Source organism: Cyprinus carpio, chromosome B19 (genome assembly GCF_018340385.1).
Source record: "Cyprinus carpio isolate SPL01 chromosome B19, ASM1834038v1, whole genome shotgun sequence".
Taxonomy (NCBI): domain Eukaryota; kingdom Metazoa; phylum Chordata; class Actinopteri; order Cypriniformes; family Cyprinidae; genus Cyprinus; species Cyprinus carpio.
In genome coordinates this window covers 14,405,674-14,429,497 of record NC_056615.1, presented here as the reverse complement: position 1 = coordinate 14,429,497, position 23,824 = coordinate 14,405,674, and the positions used below count along the sequence as shown (strand labels likewise).

Genomic DNA, 23,824 nt, shown 5'->3' with positions numbered 1-23,824 from the left:
GGGATTTGGGTGGCCTTTATGACCACATCCTTTTCAATGAGAGTATTTAGCTCCAGCAACAATTGTTGTGCTTATTGGAAAATTACTGCAAAACTTTAATCTTATAAAAACAAAACCTGCATAAACAAAATCATAAAATGCCTTTTGTCTTAAAATACTATTATTTATACTATTAGCCTATTATTATTAGAATTTTTGCTTACTCTTCAGTGAACATGGCAATAAACAACAAGTAGTATATGCCAATATTAAGCAGTTCATATTGTTATTTAAGTAATTGCCTACATGTACCCTATACTGTATATAATACGGCAATCAGGGTTCAAATTATGGTGGGTTAACTGTGCTAGATGGACATGTTTGACTGTTGTGCCGCATCTCTCTGCTTTTTCAGCGTCTCGCGCAAGAAGGTTGCATTTAACTTTAAAAAAATGCGTTTTGTGAACTCTCCTCTCTACTGTTCTGTGCAAACGGCCACTTCATTCTATTAAATGAGGTTTAAAACTGCTGTTTTATGTGGGACTGTTGTCAGTCGACAGGTTTCAACAAATTGGAATAAAGAGCTGGTAATAAATCAAAAATAACACACACACACACGTTTGTTTTTGTGAAAAGTGGGGACATCCCATAGGTGTAATGGTTTTTATACTGTATAAACTGTATATTCTATCGCCCTACACTAACACTACACCTAACCCTAGCCCTCACAGGAAACTTTGTGCTATTTCAGATTTTCAATACACTCCATTCTGTGTGATTTCTATGCGTTTTGAAAAAGTGGGGACATGGAGTAATGTCCTGAAAAGTCACCTTCTCCTTGTAATACCTATGTTATACCCTTGTTATTATACAAATTTGTGTCCTGATATGTCACAAAAACACGCCCGCACACACACACACCCACACACACGCACACACGCACACACACACACACATATATATAAACTTGTAAACAAAATTTTCAGCGAAATTAAGAACTATATCTTACCTGTGTGATATTACTTCATAAGCCATTATCACATTAGTGTGTGTGTGTGTGTGTGTGTGTGTGTGTGTGTGTGTGTGTGTGTGTTTTAAATCATAAATATACCAAAACTTGAGTACTTTTTTTCTAAGTGTGCGCGCCAAAATGCATGATGGTTTTACCAAGAGGAGCCTCAACAGAAAATCCCCCCGAATTATCTTCACACTGACTATAATATAATGCTAATATATTCTCGAAACAATCTGCCTACCTAGACAGCCTATTTTGGGAATGTTTCTACGAGGCTCAAAATGTTGTCTATGAAGGCAGCTCACTAGATTTTAAAACACAGCCTCAGTGTGTCTTTGAGCGAGATGGAGCCCGCTGTCAGTGATTCTAGGAGGAGCCCACGCGCTCCACATGCTCGGCGAGATATGAGCGCCAGTTAGATGCACTTGGATTACCGGCTGCTGAACTGAAACAACGTCTCCGCTCATAAAAATATGTAAAACAGTGACGTTTCTGATTACACTTCTTTTTAACGAGTGGATATTCTCCTCAGTCGGAGATAAAACACAAGATGCAGTGAAAGCATCACTTATTATAGTCCCAGACGATGGAATTCAGTTTGAGAAGCCCAGTGTGAGAAAGTGAAGTGTGCGCGGGATATAGGCTACATTCTCCTCCATATAACGGTAAGATATTCATATTGTTCTGATGGAATAAACAGCGCTTTATTGCTTTGTTACCTGTATGTTTTGCATATATGTAGCCTAAATCTCGTAGTTTTTTTTCTTGCATGATTTGTGACTTCTGCGTATGTGTTGTGCTTTACATTGATATTTGATTTCTGTTACCATTGTTATTAAATATAGCCTAGAATAATTTGATTAATAAAAATATGGACAATTAAAAATAAAAGGTTAAATAAAATAAATTTGCCCAATATAAATGGTAAGTGTCAACCTGGCAACATGCAAACCTCTGTTTGCCAAATCACTGCAGAAAAAAATAGATTCATAATTTCCTACTGTCAATAGCCTACATAAAGGCATGTATTGACTGAACTTAAAGCCATTTGAAAACCAAATGAAAACCATTTTTATTGGTTTAGCAATTATATAATAAGAGTGCACATGACAGCATGGCAGAATCTGTGTTTTATAAATCTATTTTAAATATGAGGCGTCCAGTCAGATAGTGACAGATATAACCCTGGATGCCTCATAAACTGACAGCGCTTTGCAGTACTATGCTGGTCTACTGGTCTAGTTAACATCCCTGTGAGTATGATTATGACAGCCATACATTTCATAATTTGTGTAGAACATTGGCTCATTATATAAACCCTACAGGAAGCAGTGTTTCTAGGTTTCTATCTCCTTTATGGCAGGAGGATTAAATTGGAGTCGCCATATATTCCATTGAGAGGATTAAGAGATGCAGCTGGGAAATCTGAAAAGAGATGAAACAAACCCATGCTGATGCTGCTTTTACAGTTTGGTTGTAAAGTAACAGGGATCTTTTAAAGAAAGCGTTTGTTGTGATGCATATTTGACCTTTTTAGTAACAATGCATGCAAGTTAAATCTCAGAAAGCAACAAAATACTAAAGACACTAAGCAGCGATGCATCTTAAAAAGATTGATTTTTTCTTTGCAGAGATAAGGGTTTGACTTTCATGTAATCAAATAGTACAAAATGCATTACTTGTGTTGGGCTGAGAGCAGAGATAGAAATAGACAGTGATTTTAGATACCGACTGCTTTTGAAGAATGCTTGTGAGCTTTCACATATGGGTTTCCTTTTTGATCAGCCCGACAAGTTAATCTCAAACACAAAAAGAAGGAAAGCAAACATGAAAGTGTATCACTATAGAGACTGAAAACAACCATGTATGTACAGTACTAGTTTCAGTCCATGCATGGGGTCATGGACATTCACTTGTTGAGCTCTGCTCCCAATTCAGCTAATGGGTTATGAATTATTCATTAGTGTGTGTCAGACTGTCCCAGGCCATGTCTACATGTCTGCAGTGCTGAAAATATTATCTGGAGGTAATCTACCAGAAAACTCATACTTGCCACGGACCTAATGGGCTTTTGTAGAAAAGAAAAGTAATAATCTACTTGACTGTGGCATCCACTGATGTATAATTGGACTCTTTTTTATGATTAATACCGACCACAAGTAAGATGATATTTGAATTTGCAAAGACAGATTATGGATTTTATTGTACCATTTACAAGAGAAGTAATTAGATATAATTTACTTCCCTTTGAAAGTGAAGTACTTTTTATAATAACATCAGCTCTTAATAAGCACAAAGCTTGAAAATTAAACCCATTAACTTTAATTAAGTTTTGTTCATTTAAAAAAACATTCAGTTGCATTAAATTATGAGCACCATTTGTGTGTTATTATTGTACAAAGCATGCATCTTAATGCGCTTTACCTGTAGGATGTAGATTAATATTCTTCATAAGGAGACAGTTGATGATTCATCTCAAGCGTAAACAGGTAGTGTACCTGAAAATAATTACAGTTTTCGCCTAGGTAATCTCCTTAGAAGGTTTGATGTTACTCTGTCAGCTGGATTTTGATTTAATTTGGGCAAGTTTGCAATACTCTCGAGCTTAGGTTTTCATCCATGCTTGTTCTGGACAGGCTATACATGAGGTGTGAGGAATCAGTAGGTGGAGCTAAAGTACAATCATGTGCTATATAGCGATCTAGAGTTGTCTACAACAGAGAGGCATTATGTTTTGGACCGTTTTTGGGGGGTACATTTTAAAATATATGAAAGTATTAAAGAGTTATTTTATATTTTAAACAATATTTCACAATATTTCTGTTTTTCAAAAACATTAAAAGTCTATTCAACCCCAGCATTTGAACGGCAGTGTGTGTCATATGATTTATTTGAAGTCACTTGTTCCCACAATACATACCAGCTTATAAGTATTCATGAGTAATGTCACATGCCCTATTTGTAATGATTGAGTTCATTTAATGAATTGAGTTTGTTTAATGAGTTCATTTTTTTCACTTAGATAAAAATGATCATGCTTGTTAAAACTGAACTGATTCAGTTTAGTATTTCTAAATGAAGCACATCACATGCACAGTATGCACTCGTTTTAATATGCACTTGGGCATGAATGAAGAATGTTCTTTTCTGTTGTACATGAGAATTTCTCTATGCGGTTTCTCTATTCACAGGAAGAGAAATCAAAATTGTGTGTTGGATAAAGCAAAACTGTTTCTAATTTAAGCCTCAAAATAAGATCTTTCTTTGTGTCTCAACTATGTTTGTCATTTCCACATTGGTTAATTCAGTTTTTTTGCTGCTGCTTATTTACCACATTTTGTTCACTCTCATCTCCACCAATGTTATTTGCTAAATTTTGTTAATGCAATCTTACTTCATTTTCCTTCTGGTGGTCTATACTGCCCATTCTCATTTACAGCCTATTTGTTTTTTTCTATTTCCTCGAGTAGCTCCCTGCTCACCAGTAGGCAGGCCGACAGACAAGCAGAGGTTGACAGCAGGCAATGCATGGTTGGTTTGGAGCGCTCTCTCCCTCTTTCTCTCTCTGTGTAATGGGAGTGTTTGGCATCACATGGGCCTGTCTGCTCAATTCACTGCCTTTGTGTCAGTGGTGTTTCGTGATTGCTTTGCGTCATATATTGAATACGCAGAACAACCTTAATTGCTTTCACAGGAAGGTGAGGTTGTTTGTCACAGGTTTGTTAGAAGCAGCTTCATTGCAACGTTGGACATAATACATTATCAGCATTTCAAGTTCTTGCATTTAATTATACACATATGACTTTATACGAATGCAATTTAGATACATTTGGTTGTGGCAATAATGCCTCTTAAGAGGATAGTTCACCTAAAAATTATCATTTACTCTGTAGCATATTGTTTCAAACCTGTATGAGTTTCTTTATTCTGTAAAACTTTATTTGTATGTTCAAAAAACGTTCTAAAAATAATATCTTCTTATGCTCTGCCAGGTAAGTACACGAAGACAAAATTTTCATTTTTGGTTGAACTAACACTTATGGCATTAAATAATCTTCATCTTGTTGAACAGTATTGGAAAAAGAAAAAAATGCGGTGCTTGACTGTAAAATGCGTTAGTAATGTTTTCTCATGTGGACATGCTTAGATGGGACAAAATATTGGATGAGCAAAATAACTGGCAACATTCTCAGCGGAGACACTGTCAGGGTGCCATATGTGTTGTGTAATGGACTCTAAAGCTTTTTATACAAGGTTGAATTGGTTTGCAATGACTGACAATCATGGCAGGCGGAGGAATTTGCTTGTTTGAGAAAATGGACAACCTCCAGTAATATGAACATTTGTAATTTTCATTGACGTTTAAATGAAAATGATAGGATATTTTGTAACCAACATACAGAAAATATATTTTGGTTAGAAACTGGAGTTGAAGTCGTAACACAATAAAAGTATTGTGAAAACAACTAGCACTTGTAAATTCAAATGGTAAATTCCTTGATACATATAATTTTATGTGTCGAAAACTCGAAACTATCCCAAGACATTTCTCATTTCTTCGTCTCTCTTGTTTTAAGCTACTGTTTATTTCTGAAATGTTAGCACCTTCACAGATGTATTCAAAACAGCTGGATTCACTAAATCTACTTTCGTCAGTTTTGACAAGCAGTGCTTGTGGGTTGTTTTTGATTGGCAGGAGAATATACCATGTACCGTACTTCTATGGATATAACTGTATGTTTGCAGATATCGCACTTACAGAAACCACATTTATTAACAGTCCTTACCAGAAGGCTCTGAGTGAGCACTCTGCCGAGTGTTTATAAAATTCCAATACCGTCTGAGACAGTGTTATTTTACCCCCTGTGGTAGGCTTATTAAAATCATACAGAATGCGCATGTACATTTTTGTATCAGAAGTTTGAATCATTTGCATAAACAGTGTGAGAAAAATACTTATATTGAGTTATGTTTGTGTCAGCATTAAGTTTAATATTACTATAGCAGCCTGGCAGTGCCTTTGTACATGTACCGCTCCCAAGTAAAGATTTCTTTATTTATTCTTTATTATCTCTTGCAAATGGTACCGAATAACTTATATTTCCAGAATTCTATTTACATATTAAAATATTTATTCATTCCAGGATTGTGTTTTTAGCATGGCTGACAGCGCCAGACACTGTTCTCCACATACACAAGTATATTTTAAAACTGTAAATCAATCATTTCCTAGCATCATTTTCAACGCCAAGTCACAGACTCAAGACAGGGGAAGTCTTTTCATGTGGTGATCAAAACTTTTCCTGGCTTCTCAAATCTCAGTGTGGAAAAACAGAGTAACGTGTATTTATAATGTCTGAATAGGAATTTTAGTCTTTACATAATCTGCACAGACCATTATCAGAATATCAGAAAATTGACAGACGAAAACACGTTTAATCAGTTTTAAACAAATCAGGACAAAATATTCATAAGCCTATTTTTTATGTGATTGACAGTGATGAGCTGAAAATACTTATAGCACAGATGGTTGAGCAAAAAATGTATATTTCTTAAAAGTGGGGCAATTGAGAATTCAGTCTTTTGTTTAAAGCTCTTCCTCCGTTGCGTTGCTGCCAGTTGTGTTAAGACTCTCTGGAGAACAAGCAGCACATTTTCACAGCAGGCAAAGACAGACACAGCTGTGTGGGCTTTATATTTAACCTCATAGTTGGCTGCTGATAAAAACAAAAAATGATTTATATAATTCATGTGGTGAAAATTTAGCATAACAGGACTGTATTAAATAGATGTAACATTACATAATTTTTCAATATATTGCATTCAGTCTGTATTTTCTCCTATTGGAATATAAAATTAAATCAAAGAATGCATGAATAAGACAATTAAAATCACTATTTTTTGGTTTAATAAACCTTTTTTTTTTTCTCAAAAACACTCTAGAATGAACTTGGATGGGATAAATGCAGAGCACTATTTCTGAGTAAGGGTTACAATACTTGGCCACATGTCACGTCACTTTTGAACGCTTGTACATACCTGCACAACATGTATGTAGACCCTTCAAAAGTCACACTTTTTAAATGCCTCCGTCTCGCCTGACTGCTTGTGATCGTATCACGCAAGACTCATGTTAATAACAGGTGTTAACAGGTCCAGTGTTGCGTGTCTACTGTTAAATGAAGGATGTTGTGTTTTATAGCAAGACCAGAAGATCATTAGGGTCTTTTTGTGTGTACACATTTCAAATACATCTTGCCACATAAATGTGTCTCTGCAAACAGTTAAAAATCCCATGTGATTTATCTATATTACACCTATGTTCAATGAAGTGAGGATTCTCATGCTGGACACCGAAATCTTCTGTTTAGGGCTTATTTTGGACCGTATGGCAACCCATTTCTTTTTTTTTTGGCTGCTCCTTCATCCTCCATCTGTCTCATCCATTTGGTTGGAGTAAAGTACATGTACAGGTACTGTATGTGGCCAAACGACAAGATGAATGGTTTCATCCAATCTGAGAAAAATAAATAAATAAATCTGTTACTAAGTATAAATACTGTACCCCTTATGATGGAAGAATCCCAATTTGCATTGGCTGCTGTGATTAAATGTATTATAAATATAAAAGCTTTGCTTGTAAACTGATTAACATGAGCCAGCAAAACAGTGGAATAATGAACACTCATTTTCTATAGATTCCTGCCAACAGTCCCTCTTTTTTTTCTACCTTTTCCCCATTCATATCTGTTAGACAGCCCCCTAGAAATTAGCATATGAAATAGCGTTTTGTACCTACAGTATGTGCACTTTTACTACATGACATTTAATGAAAAGTCACAAACAAGATTAGAACTGCTTTCGACTGGATTTTTTTTTGCAGTACATTACATAGATTTAAACCCACAGGAGGTACAGTATGGTTTCTGGATACTGCGTGAAGCTATTAATGTTCATCTCACTGCATGTAACGATTTTCCATACTTGAAAAATTAGAAGAGTACACAGAGCAAATTTGGAGTCATTAAGCATTACTTTGTGTTTGATTTATCTCTACACAGAGCCTCCATTGACTGCCTGTGATGTGCCTTTTCTGTCTGCTCCCAGAAAGCTATTTGTGCCCCATTATCTGATTTATAGAGGTAATGTTTGTTCCATTAACCAAACCGTATCTATTGCCAATTTAACATTTTAAACACTTCTGTACAGATTTAGTGTTGGGATTACTTTGGGTTTTTGGTACCAGTGTGCGCAGTGATGGTTTTTATTCAGCCAGTGCTTTCACAACAGTGTTTGTAAAGCCCAACCATGTCTAACCAATTTACATTGCCATTACTGGTGAGCACATCCGTATTACTCGTATTCCATATTTCTATATATCTTGCAGTCAGTTTAATCACCTGGAGCAGGATGGCATTCATGCTGTTTCCAAACTATTAAAGTAAACATGTTTGACCTTCTCAGTAATAAAGTTATAACCTGACTTTCTTTCCTCCATATGCGTTTTTTTGTCAATTTTGAAATAAAATCAGGAAAACGTGTTAAAAATTACACAAGATGTCACTCAAAATCCTAAGAATCTAGGTATTCCAGAATAAATCTGGAAAACAAAAAGATAAATCATTTTTATTGACAGCTGAAACGAAAAAAAAAAAATGATAGGAAACTGAATGAAAATGACTGAATGAATACTCAGAAATGGAGAAAGAAGACGTGACAGATAAAGCGGTGTCAGTCTTTCTTGCTGCTGTTAAAACCGTCTTGTGCATATCTATGCAAAAATCTGCAGAGAAACAGAAATAGAAGTCATCGTATCAGATGGAAACCTGTTAAGGTCAGTGAAAAATGTCAAAACTGTCAGAAAGTGAGATTGCTCCACTTAGATAATCAAAGTTTAATTCTCTTTTGTTTGCAGTGCAGCTCACCTAGAGTGTTCTCAGACAGAGAAATGATACTTAATATTTGACTGTCTGCCAGATGGGGCTACATGAGGCATAGAAATATAAATGGGTCAACTTCATTTACAGAGGGGCTCAAACATTCCTGATTATGATTATCAAACATGAACTCAAGTCAGTAAGACATAAATGAGTGCAGGTCAACCATTGTCCAGGTTCAGACATGACAACAGGTTCAGAAAAATGAGCTCATCGTTGCAAATTTTTTCCAATCTCATGTGCCTGAATTAAAATGTATATTATTCCCAAACTGAGTTAAGCAAATTCAGAATGTAAGAACTGACTCCATTTCAGTTCATTAGTTGAAAAGGATATTGAATTTACTGAATTTACAGGAATACCTCACATTTAAAACCTTCACTTTCTACAATGTCAATACAAATTCAATACGTCTCACAGCAGATGACAATCATTAGTCCAACTCAAGATTTGTGATATAACCTATATATTCTATTAAATTTTAATTTCAGGACTTGAATTGATTTGCATACGTGTTGGACACATGTCTCTAAACTAAGTTAAATATTGTCAAAACAATTAACAACCATCAAAACTAATTTCACATTTGCCATACATCACCATAAAATGTCACATGACTTCTCAGCTAACAGAGAATCTTCTCAGAACTTTGGCTAACATTATGGTAAATTGTTCTCAAAGAGCAAACTTCCTTCCATTTACGGTAATAGAATGTTTTCAAGTTTTAAGTGTCTTTATTTATGTTCTAATAACCTTAGTACAAAAAAAAAAAAAAAAATATTTATGCATCAATTATGGAACATAAAAATATTTTTTAAATGTTAAAATTAGTGTCAGAACATTCTGAAAACATTCAACATCACATTCTCATATGTGCACAATTATTTTCCATAAGGGAAAAAAAAAAACGTTTTTAAAACATTTGTTTTAGAATGTTCTTAGAACTTATTTTTAAATATATAGATATGAAAATTTTATTTTGTTGATTAGCAGTAATGTCAAATTCAGGAAATAAATTGTAATTGAATTCAAATCGGAATGGGCAGAACCCTCTTCCCAGAATGCTGAGAAGAACACATTATGCTAGTTCTAGTTATAAAAGCTAATGCAGATTGTAAATGATTGCATTATGTAAATAATACATATACGTCTTCATAAATATTCTCAAAAGAGCAGTTTACTCCCATAACAGGGCAAATAAAGTGTAATTGTAAGTTTCACTTTCACAGTCACTTTCTCAATTTATTATAAAAACTTTTTTGTGACCTTTATGGTTCTCCACTCTACAGTGAAAGCACATTATAGCGAAATGCATCAAAAAGAGCCCTATGGGGATGATGTGAGATGATTACATTCAAAATCATGACGCAAACCCAAGTATGACTAATAGCCGTTGTTTAAACTGTGACTGCTCCTCACTTTGCTTCTTTTTTTTTTTTTTTTTTTTGAGCTATGAGATAGGAAATGTTATTCTGAAAATGTCTGCCATTGCAGGAAACAGTGCCCTAAGAAACTTAAGTCCTACTTTATTTTCCCCCAGAGTTTAAAGGAGTCTATGGTACCAGAGGCAAGCCCACTCCCATGTTTTCTATGGAAGAGGAAAATGCATGAGCTCACAGTATGCCATCTCGGATAAAAGTGCCTTGAAATTTATCCTGAGTCTGCAAAAGTGCTCTACACCCGCTTTTATTTTCTCCCCTTGACAGCCTGGCATTTGAGCGGCCTAGTAACAGCTCCATAGCCGTATCGGTTCTCTGTGCCACTGCATTTTGCTGGTGTGAACAGAGAAGTCACAGCAGCTGAGATAGAAATCAAAGGCTGTCTGAGGAAGGTCATAAGGCATGAATTGAAGAGTAGGATGAACCACCTTTCCATTTTGCTCGAGATAAAGTGTATCACTGTTTTATCTGCTAGACACAATGTTTTCTCAAACTGCACACTCCCCAGAAATATGAGTCAAATGGCAAGGCTGTCACTTTGGTCAAGACATTTGACTTTAACGTGATATCAGTGCACTGAGGAGGTCAGGACACAGGGAGTCATCTGTTTGGAGCATATTGTGTTTGATTTGAAAAAAGTCTTGGGAATTCCTGTTCTGTTTTATTGAATGAAAAGAATTAATAATAAGATTAACCATTGTATTCATAAAAATTCAATTGTTATTTTTTTATATAATTATTCTTAACATAACAGTTGCTTTTCATCTGATTAATCATTTTTAATTTATGTTTGTTCATTCACTTAAATTACTTTTTATTATCTGCATGATTGCCTTTGTTGCAAAGAATTAAGTTTAATAATACAGCTAATACAGTACTAGCAGATATTTTATAGATACATTCACTACCGTAGTTTGGGGTCGATAAAATTGTACAAGTTTTTGAAAGTCATGCTTACTAAGGCTGTATTTATTTGATAAAAAACAACAGTAAAACAAATATTGTGAAATATTATTACATGTTAAAAAACGTTTTCTGTTTTTATAGATTTTAAAATGTAATTTATTTCTTTGAGGGCAAAGCTGTCAAAGTGTCAAATGATTCTTCAGAAAATAAAATATTCTGATTTGCTGTTCAAAAGACATTTACTATTATTACATTGACATTTAGTCATAAAGCAAACAGTTTTTAAAGTGACTTACGAATGAATTAGATGAATATTGATGTTGAAAACATTTGTGGATGCTTAATATATATATATATATATATATATATATATATATATATATATATATATATATATATATATATATATATATATATATAGTGGAAAACTATTTATATTTATTTGAAATAATATTTTATAACATTATGCATTTATTAATAACACTTTATCAATTTAATGCCTCCTTCCTGATTAAAGTTATTAATTGCTTTGAAAAAAAGCATCTACTTTAGAAGTCATGTTAATTAAGTCAGTGATATTGTTAACTAAAATGGAACCAACTTTAGTTGATTATACAATATTAAATAAATCTGTAGCAGCATAACCTGATATCAGAAAAAAAAAAGAACTGGTGCTGTAGGGCAATATCATATTCTCTGAAACTTGGGACCCTTTTGTTATTTTTTTTTTTCTGATTATGCAAATTCTTCTGTAATCTGTCAACCTAATCATTATGATGTCCTTATGCTCGTGGCTTGATTTTAATCAAAAGTGTATCAAGTACAAGTAGGCTGTGTGCATTGTATGTACAGAGTTTCTATTTGTAATGTTTTGTTTGCTGATATAAATGTGCATAATGAACATGGGCGATTACTTTTATTTATTTTTTGTTTGTTTGTTTCTAAACTCTGATTCAAAATTTATATACATAATTGAAACTATAATTATGTATTGAGGGCTTTTTGTGTGTGTAATTTAGTTTTGTATTTGGGTTGGTGGATAGTGTGGGGAATTTTTTTTTTTTTCGATTCTCCTGTATCTTAATCCTTTTATTATTATAAAAGTTCAATAAACTTATTAAGGGTGGTTAAGAGTTATTTCCAGTTATTTTATAGACTAATTTTGTGCTCCACCATCAAAAGCACATAGCATAAGTGCATAATGTAAGAGCATAGTTTATAGTACATCATTTGGGACATAGCTCATTTAGAGAGCTCATACAGAACTTATAGATTTAATGAATATACTGTAGTATGTCTTTTTCATTGTTTTTGATCCTACCATTAGATTCCCACAGGCAGACATTTAATATGAAAAACCTGTATTATAAAATCCTTTTATTAAATCATGTATTATATTCTTTACATCCTTTACTGTGAAAAATAATGTACAAATCTAATTTGCAGTTGTGAATGATTGTGAGGTGTGAAACATGGTGACTACAGAGACTCAGTTTAAAATTCCTCATTAAACTCTGTCTGACTCTCCAGAGGACATAAAGATTAGAGATCCATCATCAGCGCAATGGCTGTGCTTAGTTCTGTATGTCCCTCATAAAGCAAACGGGACACTGGGACCATAAAATACGGACCATTTTACATTTGAGAGCTGAACTTCTCCATTTCATTTTATTCCCGTTTAGCTTTACTGCCAGCCGTCTTCTCGCACCTGGCTGGTGTCTGTGAACGCCTGCTTGTTGGGTTTGTGTCAAGAACAGCTGAGCACATGTGGCACTTGGCTCGATGGCCAAGATGGATTAAGTGCTAACGCACCTCGTCACAACAGAGGGCTCGATTTGGAGAAGATAAATATATATATATACCCATGAATCAGAAGGAGCTGGCTGAGCCTGGGAAGAGGTGCATAACTTCCCTTCACTGAAAACACACAGCTGCAGTTTGAAGGTTAAATTGTGTGCAAGCACAGACACTACAGAGTCTGTTTGATGATGGAGGTTTCGGCAGAATAATCACTAGTCAATATACACATGTGGGAAACTGAAGGCATCAAACTTGCCAGGTAAGGAGGTATATTGTGCAGAATGCAGATGGAATATAAACATCCATAGGGGACTTATCTAAATGGTCTTCTGTCCTGAGGGGAGGCTGAGGACAAGGTCATAAGAGACCTTTGCTATCTTATATGATGTTGATTGTATGTCATCACATGCCATTGAGTTGTATCTCTTTGACAGGGTGTGAATTACCTGCAAACATTACCAGTCAAAAACTGTGCTGGCTAGAGAAAGATAACAATTTTTGTTGTCAAAGTCATATTGGAATGGCTGATTAATTTGTATACAATATGAAATGTAATAAATAAATAAATAAATGCAATATGTACTGTATTATCTGAACTGACAAGCATGTTAATTTAATATGATTAATTATATATTATATTATATTATATTATATTATATTATATTATATTATATTATATTATATTATATTATATTATATTATATTAAGTGTTAAAAGAGTTAACACGTTAGTCACGAACCCTAATAAAATAAGTAAAAATAAAATAAAAATTAGTGGAGACAGAACACAAGAATATTTCATGAAAAAAACCTCAACGTTTAATGAACTCAAAATGGATTGCTACAGAGCCATATGCCAGTGAAAGGATTATGTTACAATTATATATATATATATATATATATATACACACACACACAGGTGCATCTCAATAAATTAGAATGTCTTGGAAAAGTTCATTTATTTCAGAAATTCAACTCAAATTGTGAAACTCGTGTATTAAATAAATTCAATGCACACAGACTGAAGTAGTTTAAGTCTTGGTTCTTTTATTGTGATGATTTTGGCTCACATTTAACAAAACCCCACCAATTCACTGCAAAATAGAATATTTCATAAGACCAATAAAAAAAAAACAAAAAAAAAACATTTTAAGTGAATTGTCGGCCTTCTGGAAAGTATGTTCATTTACTGTACATGTACTCAATACTTGGTAGGGGCTCCTTTTGCTTTAATTACTGCCTCAGTTTGGTGTGGCATGGAGGTGATCAGTTTGTGGCACTGCTGAGGTGGTATGGAAGCCCAGGTTTCTTTGACAGTGGCCTTCAGCTCATCTGCATTTTTTGGTCTCTTGTTTTTCATTTTCCTCTTGACAATACTCCACAGATTCTCTCTGGGGTTCAGGTCTGGTGAGTTTGCTGGCCAGTCAAGCACACCAACACCATGGTTATTTAACCAACTTTTGGTGCTTTTGGCAGTGTGGGCAGGTGCCAAATCCTGCTGGAAAATGTAATCAGCATCTTCAAAAAGCTGGTCAGCAGAAGGAAGCATGAAGTGCTCCACAAATCTTGGTAAAAGGGTGCAGTGACTTTGGTTTTCAAAAAACACAATGGACCAACACCAGCAGATGACATTGCATCCCAAATCATCAACCGACTGTGGAAACTTAACACTGGACTTCAAGCAACTTGGGCTATGAGCTTCTTCACTCTTCCTCCAGACTCTAGGACCTTGGTTTCCAAATGAAATACAAAACTTGCTTTCACTGGGTAACAGTCCAGTTCTTCTTCTCCTTAGCCCAGGTACGACGCCTCTGACGTTGTCTGTGGTTCAGGAGTGGCTTAACAAGAGGAATACGAGAACTGTAGCCAAATTCCTTGACACGTCTGTGTGTGGTGGCTCTTGATGCCTTGACACCAGCCTCAGTCCATTCCTTGTGAACTTCACTCAAATTCTTGAATCGATTTTGCTTGACAATCCTCATAAGGCTGCGGTTCTCTCAGTTGGTTGTGCATCTTTTTCTTCCACACTTTTTCCTTCCAGTCAACTTTCTTATTCACACGTTAACATGCTTGGATACAGCACTCTGTGAACAGCCATGTAATTAATGAAGTGATTATGTAAGGAATAACTGACGATGGGCCGTTGAATTATTAGAAAAATAATGTACATCCGAGGTGGTAATGCGGCCACAACGTGAAGCAGAGTTACACCTCGGGTGTGCATTATTTTTCTAATAATTCAACGGTCCGGAGTCGATTATTTCACTTACAGTATACTACGGTTACCACACCTCAAGACATCGAACAGATGATATATTAAAAGGGATTTGTCCAGTTTTTGTACTTAAATCGCTATTGTGAGTCGGATTATTTCTTCCGCATCTCATCCAACGCCTCTTTTGCTGGTTCCAAAACGTAATTTTAAAGCTGGTAATTGAGGCTTGAGCCGTTGATAGCATTCTAATGCAGTTATTGATGAAGTTATTAGAAAGAGAGCGAGAGAGACAGCGACACACAGAGAAAGAAAGAGAGAGAGAGAGAGAACTTGTGTGAATAAACAGTCTCTAAACAGCACTGTTATTACCTTGCTAGTGAGAAATGACATGTGTATTTACTTTCAGAAAATCATCTATCATGTTGTTGTTTTTGTTAGTCCTGTAATTTCCGTTATCATAGCTTTACTATATGCAAAGTGATATGGAACTGTAATTCGGTCAGGGGAGCTGCCTGGAACTACGTTCGCTGTGCGTTTCCCAGAAAATAATTGCACACCTCAGAACGTTCGTCAGCCAATCAGATTCAAGCATTCAACGGCCCTGTAGTATAAGTGCAATTAATTGGACTAATTAATGAGAATATCATGTCCTAGAATTATTAAAATTATAAGGTCCTAGAATCATATAGAATTTAATTTAATTTGCAGACATACTGTACACTGAATTTTTTATTTTCTCATTTTCAGAAATGTCACAGATAATTATAAAGGAATGGAAAGTAACACATGGAATGTGAAATTTTGAAGCAGAAGGACTGAAATTTTATTTTCTTGTAAAACATACTAGGTCACACTTTATTTAAAGGTCTAAATCTTGCTATTAACAAACCATTAACCACAACTTTTGCCTCAATAAACTAAATTTTGCTGATAGTTGTTAGCTTTAGGTGTTTGGGATGTACAGTAGCAATACAGCATATGATCATGTAGAATCAAAGTGTTATAGGTGCTAATAAACTGCCAATATGTTAATAATAGGCATAATTATAAGTTACTAGTTAATATAGAGAACTGATCCCTACACTAAAGTGTTACCACATACTCCAATAAACATTGTTTTATTTATGACTATGAAAAATCTTTTTTAAAGTGTAACGGACAGCTGACAGATTTCACCCATATGTACAGTATATACTGTATACAAATCTCAAAATATTTCAATAGAGGATTTTCAGTAAACACCAAACAACAGTCTCCTCAACGAGTAGCTGTACAGTTCAACAAAACCCTAGTCCTATCATTGAGCAGGATTAACCACAACACCATACCTGTACCTGTTTCTACACTTGATTCACATTACTGCTCGCAGCCCTGAGGTCCAAATCTGGGAAGAGCAGAGTACGCAGCAGTGCCACAGCATTTTAAGTGCTCTCTGAAATATAGATATGCCTCAGAGTGCATTTTTCTGTCCTCTTGTTTGATATCACTCCAGTCCATTTTGGCGCTATATAAATATGACACCTATTAAAGCTGGCTAATGGCTTATTGCTGTACAGAGGGATCTCACTCTCTGACAGAATAAGCCGGGTTAATGAGTCAGAATGTAGTGCTTCTCTTATACCAAAACACCCTAGTCCCTCATCCGCTTAGATATTTTCTCTTTTTTGACCTGATGCATAGTACAAGGTCAGATATTGAGAGAACAAATGAGGCTCTCAGGAAAGCTCGATATTACAGAGAGAAAAATTGTTGGCCTAATAGCACATGGAAGAAACAGCCTTGAGTTTGCATGCCATTGGACTTGAAAGCCCTGGCATCATGACAGCATTTCACAACAGCACTAAACGCTCATACCAGTGTGCTTTTGCCACACTGAGGTGCTCTGTCACCGCTGACTGTAATGGCTCACAATTCACTTATGCCTTATTTTAGTAAATGGGAGACGATATTGATGTGGATCATACTTGTCTTTCCCCCCAAATCTATCTTGTTTATAGAGGGGGACTTTTTTTGTAGGAACTATCCCAAGGGAGGGTCTAGAGAAGTTTAAAGGAGCCTTGTTCTGCTTTCCTTTCAGTCTCACTTTTCATTATGTTGGATGATTTTTGTCATTGCACATTTAGGATGAGAAACTCAAACAGTAGTAAAATGAAAGGGTAAATGAGTCAAATAAAGTGAGGTGCTTTAGTTATTCTGGGTATATATATATATATATATATATATATATATATATATATGTATATATATATGTATATATATATATATATATATATATATATATATATATATATATATATATATATATATATATATATATATATATATACGTATATATATATATATATATATATATATATATACAGTCAGCTGCAAAATAGAATTTAATAAATAAGATTTAATGATAAGATTTAATAAAACACCTGATGGGCCTTCTGAAACCCCCAGAGCTTACAAGAATTAAATTAAATTCATGAAAATTTAACACTGGAATTTTCTCTTTGTAGTCTCGGTTTCAAGGCATCCATATCCCTAAAGGAATTTTACGAACAATGGGTTCATCCTGTTTATCTGTTTAGCATTTTGCATAACAATGGTAAATTTGTGGTAAATTAATTATCAAAATTAATAATAAAAAAAAAAGATCACTGTAGAAGAACTACACTGGCTATACTTTACATTAAAATAATATTGCAGTGTTTGTACTTCAAAATTACACATTTAATGTTGCTTGCTTGTTGCTAGTGTTGCTTGCCATTTCTTTGTAATTATTTGTAAAATTTAGCAATTTCTTTTAAAACTGTTTCAACGTACTGTACATCCAACACCATTTTTATTTATTTTTTATTTTTATTTTTTTAAGACATTGATGGAATGAGTTTATAAAATAGTAAAAATTTACTCTTGTATTTTTTTTTTAAATAAGTATGTAAACATATTTAAATGCAAACTTATATTTTTTAAAAAGAAAAACTTTATTGTGCAACATGAGACCTGAAACTAGCAAACCTCAGCAGCTGCCAAAGGAAGGGGTCAAATGTAAAGTTTTGTGGGCATTATACAAAAATATTTTGAAGCAGAAACCCTCAATTAGAATAAAGTATGCCAGAGATTATGTAAAAAATAATTGGTTAATCACATATCAATCCTCACTAAGCCATCTTATGGAGCTTTAAGGAAGTGGACACAGAGGATTTGAGTTTTGCAGTCACCAAAGGATTAAAAGTCATTTTTCAAAACAAACATTGTTAATATTTCTGAAAGTCTTTCAGGGAAGAATGAGTGCCATCTTGGATCCTTCATTCTAAAAAAAAAACCTTTAATGAGTAATGTCTGGTCTTGGTTACTAATTCAACATCCATTTTGTAATTCCAGATCTTACTTCCAAAGTAACTTTTGAATCTTCAATCTGGTGCTTCCTTAGGGAATACCCAGCCTATTGGCAAACATGATGAGTTTTAATGAAGAAAAGCTTAAATTCATCCTCACGAAGGAACATTAATTACCTTGGCTAATAACTAGAACTTATATGGAGCTGAATCCAAAGACTGGAGTCCATTCTCAGTCTCCATGTCCTTTTCCTATCTTGCCTAAGTTCCATCCAGATACTGGCAGGCATTTAAAAAAAAAAAAACCTTCTGCACTCTGGGAAACAACGATTAGGCAGTTAAGCAAGCCTGATTTCTTCCTCTTTCCCCGGTGCCACTGACCACAGCCATCTGGCATGCTGAACAGAACTGTGTGCTCTATCTCGCCATCTTTCTATATTTCCACTTCTTTTTATTTGCCAACTAGACAGTATTCAGTGATGGAGATGTGTTCATAATTCATTTTTCTGGGTGTTTTGTCACATCAGAATAGGGATTTTTTGTTTCTTCTTAAGCTAAATAATGTGGAGTTTTTGGGTTCTGCAGATTGTGTGGATGACACTCAAAGTGGAAATACATCTGCATATCTATATACTGACACTGGAAGGAAACAGATTTATGCAACAGTGATTACTTGTCTCACACATAAACAAACCCAGTGGTGGACTGGCCATCTGGAGCACTGGTGGGCCGCTGAACAATGTGGGCCGGCTCATTGCGTAAATATAAATAATGAATTAAATGTACGTAGCCTAGCGGCTTTATCCTTCTATATATGGTAAGACCATATGAGGTTAGATCATAGACATGATGAGATAATTCAGCAATATTTACCAACTGTTTACACACACAAAAAAAGTTAAATGATAAACATTAATTTTCAGGGATGCGACTACTGGCCTTTTCGATTTTCTCAGATTTTAATGCCACTTACATTATTTGCCACAGTGTAGCTATAAACATCAATGTAACCATTTTCAGCAGACATAAGATAAGACATAAGATAAGTTAATGTTTGTATATCATTATATTTCTTCCGTAATTTCAAGTGTCTAATAAGAGAATGTTTAAAAAAACTGTAAAAACATAATTCTCAATCTGGAATATGGTAAATCTGAAGACTTTCGCTTTCAAGTGCCGTAATTAGGAAAGGTCTATTTTTATGTTAAAGATATTTTAATGTAATATTTTAATGGTTTAATGTTTAGGACTAAATGTATTTTTTTTCTGTGATGAAAGCTGAATTTTCAGCATCATTACTCCAGTCTTCAGTGTCACATGATCCTTTAGAAATCATTCTAATACGCTAATTTGTTGCTTAATTTTTTTCAATTATTATTTATGCTCAGTTATTAATTATGGTTCTTATTATTATCAATACTGAAAACTATTTTTGTTTCTTAAGATTTTTTTTTGTGGAAACTGATGCTTTAACTTTTTCAGGATTATTTGTTGAATGATTTGTAATAATTTGTAATTTGTACACTTAAATAAATTTTATGCAACCTTGATGAACAAAAGTATTATTATTATTTTAAATCTTACTCCAGACTGAATGGTGGTGTATCACATTTTCCACAAAAATACGAAGCAGCACAACTGTTTTCAAAATTGATAATAATCAGAAATGTTTCTCGAGCAAATCAGAATACTAGATTGATTTCCGAATGTGACCATGTGACACTAAAGACTGAAGTAACGATGCTGAAATTTCTGCTTTGATCACAGAAATATATATACAGTATATATATATATATATATATATATATATATATATATATATATATATATATATATATATATATATATACTGTATATATATATATATAAACTGTATATATATAATATATATATATATATATATATATATATATATAGTAAAATAAATAAAAGGTAACACAGGAATAAATTATTTTTTTACTATATATTTGCATAGAAAAACTTTTATTTTTCGTTATCTTTATATTTTTCATAATTTTTTATGTATTTTTAATCATTTTAAAGGCACAATAAAAAAGTCCACATTGTGCACTATATTCCAAGTGTTCTAGAGTGTATTTTTCATTTTAATTTAGTTTTTGGTCTTTTAATCTATGTAAAAGAGATGTGTAAAAATATAATAATGTATACAAAATTATAATAATACAAATTATAATGTAAAGAAGTATGATGGTTGTTCATTAATGATAATGATAATAATAATAATAAAGCATTTTTTATTTCTGTATTGTGTTATATTGGTATGTTAGTAAGTGGTGTTAAAAATAGCTCTAATGAGCTAGTGGGTTTATGGTGTGGTGGGCCCTCATGTGCAAAAAGTCCAGGGCCACTTTTTAGCCCCAGTCCGCCCCTGAACAAACCTGCATTAAACACACAGAAAATAGCTTCAGTCTTCACTGAATTTCACCATATAAAGAACGCAAATGGTTTTTTTTAAATGTCCCGTCTGGGTTAGGTATATAAATAAATGACCTGTAAACAATGTCTTACCCCATTTTCTGAGAAATGCATGGTCCGCTAGGGACTTGTGGGCTGCGTGTATGTAAGAGTATGTGCGACCAAATGCCCCCAAAAGAATGGTTAAACCTTAAATCACCTACATTGATGTTTGGGTTAATGTTAGTCCCCACGCAATAAACAGCTTAATAAACATGCTAAACAGACTTTTAATGAAAATGTAAAAATGCAGAAAGGCCATTAGCCCAGTATTAAAAACAATAGAAGTCAAATAAATGTCCCAGATGAGAAAAAAAAAGTGTCTAAAAATTACGCTAACATCAGTTAGAACAGAATGAAATATATAAATGAATAAATGTGTTAACTGTGATAAACAGTATCACTTTACGGTGCCATTAGCATTAGTTAATGCATTAACTAACAATAAGCAATAGAGTTTTAACAGTATTTATCCATCTTTGTTAACGTTAGTTACTAAAATAGAATTTTGATTTTATTATTGAAATTAACATTAACTAAAATTAATAATATACCATTTCATTGTTAATGTTAACTATTGTTACCAAATGGAACCTTATTGTAAAGTTAACAGTTATTTCATATATACAGCCCTACATTAGAACTGTACTTGTGACTGCGTGCTGCTTTTTAAAAACTAAATATGGCAACTTTTCTTCCACTTGAACAGATGCATCACTGCTTTTTAAAGGCATTTTGTCTGTTGAACTGCATGCCCAAAAATTGGTTGCATAAGGAGTTGAAGCGAATCAGGCTGTTCTTTTTTGTTCTTAAAATAATGGCCCATTTTTGGTTGGAATCATCCAGGTGATTTTTGAGCCAAATATCTTTTCTGAACGTGATATGTGTTGTGACAGAACATAGTAAGAGGCCTGAGGCGGTACATACACTCCACATCCCAATAAATCAGCACTCAAACTACATGCACACCAGGGCACTCTGTGGAGACTTGGCTGCTATTAATCTGAGGTAATGTCAACACAGCTAAGTGGATCCAGAGGTTCAGTAGCTATTTCTGGTATCTGTCTGTCTGTCTATCAGAGAAATACCCCCGCTGTGATCTGAAGAGAGGTGTTGAGAGCAAACATTCTAAGTTTTAAATTGCATGAGAAAAAGAGGTGGAAGGGAATGCTAATTACGATCTTAGCTACTGAACTGAAAACACATAACATGTGTTACAGTGACAAAAAAAATGATTAACCGTCCTTAATGTGTTTTTCTTTTCCTCACCCCTCTGGTTTATTGCGATAGCATTTTCTGTTGATAAAGTGCTGACAGAGTAGAGAATACAGATGGTAAACTGTTAGCATGGGTTAGCGTGTTATTGTTGGTATGTTGGCTGAGACTGTTTGACCTACAATTTTTTATAAAAATGTAACATGACACTCAAGGCTAATAAAAGCAGTTTTGACATGTCAGTGCTGTAGATTAACAGCCAGAGTCTAGCTTTGATATATCATACTCGGGGTCCAAAATTAACAGTCGCCATGAGCCAAATGGGAAGATAAAATGACTCTGGCAATTAACTGAATTACTCAGCAATGGCTGGTAATGTTATAAGGAACTACAACATAACATGGTTTAAGTCAAACTGTGAAAATGCTAGTTTACCCACAGTAATGTATTGCATGTTTCAAGTGATTCAAATCAAAGATACAGAAAGTGTCTACTAAATCAAGGATATAGGAACTGTCTACTAAAGTGGAATATTTACCATTAGAAGTTGATCTATAATGCCTAGTAGTTTTTTTTTTCTAATTGCAAAATATTCCTATTTTCACCAAAAAAAAAAAAAAAAAAAGAGAGAGAGAGAGAGAGAGAGAAAAAAAAAATCTGAATTCAATATTCTTGAACTTCAAATTCAGAGACTGTTGTATTTTTAAATACAATTTGTGTAATTCTTTTTGTGTTCACAGATAAAGTCAGTATCTGAGAGCATGGGTTGGCAAGATACCCTATGGCTTTTGACATCATTTATCTTGGTGAGTGTACGGTAACTTCATTCATTGTTTATTAATGTTTGTTACATACTTGTTTTATGCATTTGTGGTTAAATTAGTCCAAAATACATACTTGTACTTAAAATTTGACATTTAACCCATTTGAACTTGCAGTCGCTAAAACTTTTACTGGCCGCTAAAGTTTTTTTTTTCTGCAAACTGTCATTAGATGATTTCTCTCCTGATTACTCCACCCCCAGCCTAAAACTACCCAGTAGAAAAAAATCCATTACTCACTAATTGCTCCAGTTTGGTAATTACAAGCGGAGGTGACCTGAAAACCCACAGAACTCCTGAGGCATGAAATGGTGGCTCCACAGAGTTCCATCAATGCTGGCGTCAGAGCAGCTGGCTCTGTGTCAGAATGATGAAATGGGAGCATATGAAGCCCTCTGCATGAAGTACATTAGCACTATGTTAACACTGCAACTGTAGTCACAAACAAGCCAACAGCATACTTTGCTAATTGTATGTGGACATTAATATGTCTAAGTCCTCTCTGTTTATTTTTGACCTTGAAGCTACTTTCCCATGACTGCATATAAATCTAACTTAGTGGAATAGTAATGAGCTTGCAGAATAGCACATCACATTTAAAAGTATAATGGGAAATGGCATTTAATTAAAGCTAGACTAAACAACAAAAACTGAGAGCAAGGGTGCGGATTGGTTTTAATGGGTGTAAATGCGAGTC

The 23,824-nt window shown here is 34.1% G+C and overlaps 1 protein-coding gene across 2 annotated transcripts in view; it reads left to right on the top strand.

Moving 5' to 3' along the window:
* The first annotated feature begins 1,377 nt into the window (after nt 1-1,377).
* The window catches only part of LOC109083203 (calcitonin gene-related peptide type 1 receptor-like), a 46,556-nt gene continuing 24,109 nt past the window's right edge, over nt 1,378-23,824 (top strand). Inside the window, exons 1-3 of one of the 2 annotated variants that reach the window (XM_042745057.1) lie at nt 1,378-1,659; nt 8,056-8,136; nt 23,047-23,112. In XM_042745057.1, the coding sequence (XP_042600991.1) occupies nt 23,068-23,112 (45 nt within the window). In that variant the 5' untranslated portion in view covers nt 1,378-1,659; nt 8,056-8,136; nt 23,047-23,067. The remainder of the gene's footprint in view (nt 1,660-8,055; nt 8,137-23,046; nt 23,113-23,824) is intronic. The other variant, XM_042745056.1, reaches the window with a different exon arrangement.